General features: G+C 40.9%; 1 protein-coding gene across 1 annotated transcript in view; it reads right to left on the reverse strand.

Moving 5' to 3' along the window:
- Window positions 1–4,792: 4,792 nt before the first annotated feature.
- SLC1A6 (solute carrier family 1 member 6) overlaps window positions 4,793–6,000 on the reverse strand; it is a 15,123-nt gene continuing 13,915 nt past the window's right edge. Inside the window, exon 8 of the mRNA XM_044658546.1 lies at window positions 4,793–4,985. Coding sequence (XP_044514481.1) covers window positions 4,793–4,985 — 193 coding nt within the window. The remainder of the gene's footprint in view (window positions 4,986–6,000) is intronic.

Genomic DNA, 6,000 nt, shown 5'->3' on the forward strand with positions numbered 1-6,000 from the left:
AATTGAGGGTTAAATTGCTCACCACGGGTCACGCAGCTAGTAAGGGTCTGAGGCCAAATTTGAATTCAGATCTTTCTGACTCCAGGCCCATAGCTCTATCCACTCTGCCATCAACTGCTCAAGATTCATTGTTAGCCTTCTCTTTTCTATGAAACCATAAATCACAGAAATGTAGAGTTAGAAGTAACCTTAGAAGTCCTCTACTAAAGCTTCCCTATATTATGAAAGAATCCCCTCTGAAGAATTCCTAAAAAACTGCAGTCGTCCATCTTCTTCTAGAACTCTTTCAATTATGGGGAATATCTTCCCTAATACAGTAGCAATTCCTATTGCTCTGAATGTGTAAAGGGTCTTCATTAGATTAAGTAAAAACTCCCTCCCTAGAACTGGTACTCATCAGCCTTTGTACTACCCTCAGAAGCTACACAAGAGAAGGGAAAAAGAAGGAAGAAGATGTGCTTACATATTTATCCACAAAGACAAATACAATAAAGAGTTGTTATAATGTAGGGAAAATAGTCATTGAAAACTCAGAAGTTCACAGTCTTATCTAAAAAAAGAATAAAATTCACATCCTTAGGCATCCATTCAGAAATGCACAAAGCATATTTTATAAACAAGAGAAAATGGAGATACTAATGCAGGGAGACAAATTTAACCTCCTAACATTGAGGCTTGGCTGAGTGAAATCTATGACTGCAATATGGCACTGGAAAGTCACTATAAAAATCAGGGTGCATATAGGTTGAGATGGGATATCACTCTGTGTCAAGATCTATTCTTGTGAGGAAATCCAGGTGCAAGAGTAAAGAAGCAAGAGGTAAAAGCCTGGGAAGGTATAAATAGAAGCAGTTTTGATATTAAATAACTACAGACAGAAAAAAAACTTAGATGAGTTCACGAAGCAAATCACAGTTCATGGGAATAATATAATAGGGCATACTTCAATTAGGCTGGATTTCTGAGGGAGCTCTCTATTGGCCCAAAAAAGAGCAAATCTTTTCTTGGCATGCCTTAATAATTTCACTTTTCTGAAGGTGGAGGAAGCATCTAGGAGTTCTTTTTTTCCTGGCATTCTTTCTCAGGTCTGAATTGAACTACATAGACATTGGAATCCCTTCCAACTCTGAAATACTATGATTCTGTAAAGTCTGATCCCTTGTTCTGATGCAAGAATTTAAAATCTAAAATAGTCATCATGGCCCCTGTTCCCTTCTCTTATCCAGGAAAAACATCCCTATCTTCATCAATGGTTTCTTTCTTTATATGGTATTTAATCTCTTCGCCTTCCCTGCCACTCTCATCTGATCATATGTCTGTTTATCAATTTCCTTCCTAAGGCGTAAGCTTGTTCATACAATGACATTCAGAAGAGTATATCAAGTCTCTAAGCCCCAAATATCTCTGTGCAGATCCATCCCAGACCATTCCACCCCCAAAAGAGTCGTGGTTGTGACATACATAAATACACTGCCCTTGTCTCTGAATTAGAACTCAGGTCTAATCTTATGTGGGACCTCAATGATGGTCAGCCAGTTTTTTATTTCTTTTTGCTACCTTATCACATTCTCCAAAGCAATTGCTACAAAACTTTTCTAATCCCCACAAATTCCTAATTTGATCTTTCCTTTCCCTCAAACTGGAAAGAACACTGGATTTAGAATTAGAAGTCTTGGGTTCAAAATTTGGCTCTGCCACCAGTGTGATCTTGGGCAAATCACTGAAATTCTTCAGATGTCATTTTCCTTATCTAAATGGAGTTAGGCTGCATTATTTCTAAGCTCTCTTCTAGCTAGATTATATATTCAGATCTATTTCTTTACTAAGAAAATTGAGGGTAGAGTATAGAGAGATGACCACCTCCTTATTCCTGGAACTTCTGTCTTATTGTAGCCAAGATTTTATTAGCTTTAGCAGTTACCAAATCATACTGCTAAGTTCATCTTGAGTTTACAATCCACCAAACCCCATTATTTTCATAATAACTGGTGTCTAACCATGCCTTACTCATCTTGATCAGAGAAGTTGAAATTTTGTGCCCAAATGGAAGACTTTATCCAGGTTCAATTTCATCTTAACATCTAATTTCATCTTAGCTTTCAATTGTGAAAATCATTATTGCAACCCAACTCTATCATAATTTTTCCTTCCTTTCACAACTTTATGTCTTCTACAAAATTGATGACCTCTACCTAAATCACTGTTAAAAAAAAGTGTTAAATGGCCCAAGCACACCATAGATCTCTGGGACAGTCTGCTAAAAACTCTCTGCTGACTACTGCACCGTTAAAATCTACTTGGAGTCTGACCATTTATATGGTTCTTAATCCATGTAATTGTGTTTCATCTATGATATTTTGTCATCTTGTCTTAAAAAACAGTATGAAATACTTTATCAAATGTTCCTTCTTCCTAGACTTTATGTAAACTGTATTATTCCAAAAACTTTGTTTTGCTTTTTACGTGTAGCATAACCCTACTGGGAGAATAACAAGATGGTTCTTGATCTTGGATCCTATTGAAGCAGGAGTAAAGATTATTGAGACAATTCCTTTCCCTTCTCCCCTATGGACTTCAAAATTGGAGTGTTGAAAAGCACTTTCATGAAAGTCATCCAGGTGCATCTAGGAACACCTGTCTGAAGAATGGGACTAAGGGTAAATCTGTAGACTTCAGGCCTGATTGAGGCAGCCATTTATCAGCTGTGGAGAAATGTCTGTGGTTTTGATTTCTGATATCATTCAGGAAATGGGCTCTAACCTACTGTGGGAGTGCATAATCCGTTGAGTCACATAAAGTCAGAAAGGAAATAAAAATCATCGTAGGATAAAATTTTGATTGTGTTCTGAGATATCATGCATTAAGTTGTATACTTAGAGCCTCGATCAGTTGTTCTTAAACTTTTTGGCCTTACAAACTATTTGCACACTTCAAAATTATTGATGCTAAAGAGCTTTGGTGTTTGTGGGTTATGCTCATCAATTTTCATCAAAGTAGAAATTAAAATATCAGTATTATTATGAAAAGTTTTTACCACATTCATTTAGTCATTTTTTTCAATAATATTCAACTCTTTGTGACCCCTTTTAGGGTTTTCTTGGTAAAGATCCTGGAATTATTTGTCATTTCCTTCTCCAACTCATTTTACAATAAGGAAACTGAGGCAAATGGGGTATAAGTGGCTTGCGCAGGGTCATATAGCTAGTAAGTGTCTGAAGCAGGATTTGAACTCATGTCTTCCTGACTCCAAGCCTGGCATTTTATTCTCTGCGCCACCTAGTTGCTTTTACCTCATAGAACCCCCAAAAGAATCTCACAATTTGAGAACCATTGGCCAAAATCAAAAAGACAGGCTGGAAGAGTCAATATTTTCACATGTGAAAGCAGGCAAGGAAGCCAGAATACCTCAAGCACAAACTACCATGTACTGAGTAGTTATCCCAGCCCTACCCACTGGCCCACCCACTCATAAGATCCATGTAAGGAAATGACAAATGGGATTTGGACTCAGTGACCTCTATTATCCCTTCCAGTTCTAAATCTGTGATCCTGTGAGGTATCCTATTTCCCCTGAAACTGTAACCCCAAGATGCCTTCTTCTCCCAAACATCCCTTTATTTATTCATTTTCAGTCATGTCTGATTCTTTGTGTTCTCTTTGGGGGTTTTCTTGGTGAAGATGCTGAAACAGTTTGCCATTTCCTTCTCCAGTTCACTTTACAGATGAGGAAACTGAGACAAACAGGTTTAAGTGACTTGCCCGGGATCACATGGCTAAGAAGTGTCTAAGGACAAATTTGAACTCAGATCTGTTTGACTCCAAGCCTGGCACTCTATCCACAAGATTATTTAGGTGCCCCCAAGACCCCTTTAGCTTACTGCAAATTATGAGAAATTTTGGAGGGACAGGAGGCATGGGAAGGACCTAGGAAGTTAGGAGATGGAAGAGAGAATTCTTATTCAAGTACAGGTTGGGCTAGATGGCTTTAATTCTGAGACACTGTAAAAGCTACAGGGGAGTCTTTGGGGTGTGGGGAAGGAAGCATGAGGAAGGGACACAGGATTCAGCCTATGACCCAGGGAGTGTGCCCTGTAGGACACCTCCACCTTACATACGAAGGTTATGGGGAGTGAAGAAAAGAACAGGTGGGGAGGTAGATGAGGGAAAATAACTTACTTAGGACCAAGACTAAAAGGAGGGGAATCAGTACCAGCAGGAAGCCTGGGTCCTGAAGCAGAGAGATAAAGAGCATTCCTTTTGCCTCTCTCCCCCCTCCCTTCTCCTCCCTTCTCAAGGAATCCTGGATCAGGGACTGTTGCTATCTAGCCTCCCCCTCCCTCTCTTCCTTCCCCTTCTCCCAAGAGATACTCTATCACCTACTCTTCTTCCTTCCTCCCTGGGGATGCTGGCACAAGGATTCCCCTACCTTCTCCAGCATCATAGGGACAGAGATTTCTCCCATTCCCCCCTCTACCTCCCACCCAGGGCACATTTGGAGAGGGGCTGCTCCCTGCCTCTCCCCTCCTAAGAGATCCTAGAACAAGATCTGTTTCCTATTTCACCATATTATCCCGTATCCCCAGACTGTGAAAGTTAACTCCAAAGACACTGAACAAGAACAGAGACCTTGTATAAACTTTCATTTGTTTTTCTTCTAGATCCAGGTAGGGCTGAGCAGCTGGTGCCTTTGGGCTCAAAACCAGATGGGCCATGAACCCCAATGTAAGGGTCTCTAGCTCCTCCAGCTATGGGCAGTTTGACTCTGGCTCTAGCCTGGGGACCCATCAGTCATTCACATGTTGCTTTCATTGCCTCCTCGAGCTCTGTTGGCTCCCTTCTCCTGGGCGATGAGCTGGTAAGACTTTCCAAGGCTTGGGAGGCTTAGCTCAGCATCCTGCAGCTCCAGCTCCTTCCGAGACAGATGCTCAATGATGGCAGCACCGACTGAGTCTCCCAGAACATTAGTGGTAGTTCGGAGACGGTCCCTGGGGGCAGACAGGAGGAAATACATAGGAAAACTCATAGACTTGGATAAAGTGTGGGGTCTAAAGAAATAATAATAAGTGGTAGAAGGCAGGTAGACAAGTCTAGGTTGCCCTTCCCCTAAACGCATTTACAGGGAGTATTCCACAGTTGGATTCAGTCATTTTCAATTCTTTATGACCCTATTTTATGGTCTTCTTGGCAAAGATACTGGAGTGATTTGTCATTTCTTTCTCCAGCTCATTTTGGAAATGGAGTAACTGAGGAAAACAGGGTTCAATGATTTTGCTCAGGGTCACACAGCTAGGAAGGATCTGAGACCAGACTTGAACTCAGAAAGCTGCATCTTCCTGATTCCAGCCCCGGCACTCTATATACATCATATTACCCTAACTGTCCTTATTCCATAGAGAGGAAAATGAGGAAAAAAATCAGTTATGTACTTGAAGAACCAAAAAAATAGAAGCTAGATCTCTTGAATCACTAGATCAAGTTGTTATCCCTCTTTGAGTCCCAATTTGTTTCTTTCTTGTCTCAAATATCAAGCTCTGACATTCTATGTTCTAAGTTCTAAGGCCCTTCCAACCCTGACATCCATGTCCTTGGTGAAATAGGAGCTAGAAACACACTGAGAGTGGAAGACAGTGACCATAGGAGCAGCTGGGGCCCTTAATGGATTGAGAGCCAGGCCCAGAGATGGGAGGTCCTGGGTTCAAATCTGGATTCAGACATTTCCTAGATGTGTAACATGGAGCAAGTCACATAACCACTATTGCTGCCACTTTTCTGCCTTGGGACCAATACACATTGTTGATTCTAAGATGGAAGGTTATGGGTTTAAAAAAAGAAGAAAGAAAGAAAGGAAGGAAGGAAGGAAGGAAGGAAGGAAGGAAGGAAGGAAGGAAGGAAGGAAGGAAGGAAGGAAGGAAGGAAAGAAGGAAGGAAGGAAGGAAGGAAGGAAGGAAGGAAGGAAGGAAGGAAGGAAGGAAGGAAGGAAGAAAGAAAGAAAGAAAGAAA

Source organism: Gracilinanus agilis, chromosome 1, assembly GCF_016433145.1.
Source record: "Gracilinanus agilis isolate LMUSP501 chromosome 1, AgileGrace, whole genome shotgun sequence".
Lineage (NCBI taxonomy): Eukaryota > Metazoa > Chordata > Mammalia > Didelphimorphia > Didelphidae > Gracilinanus > Gracilinanus agilis.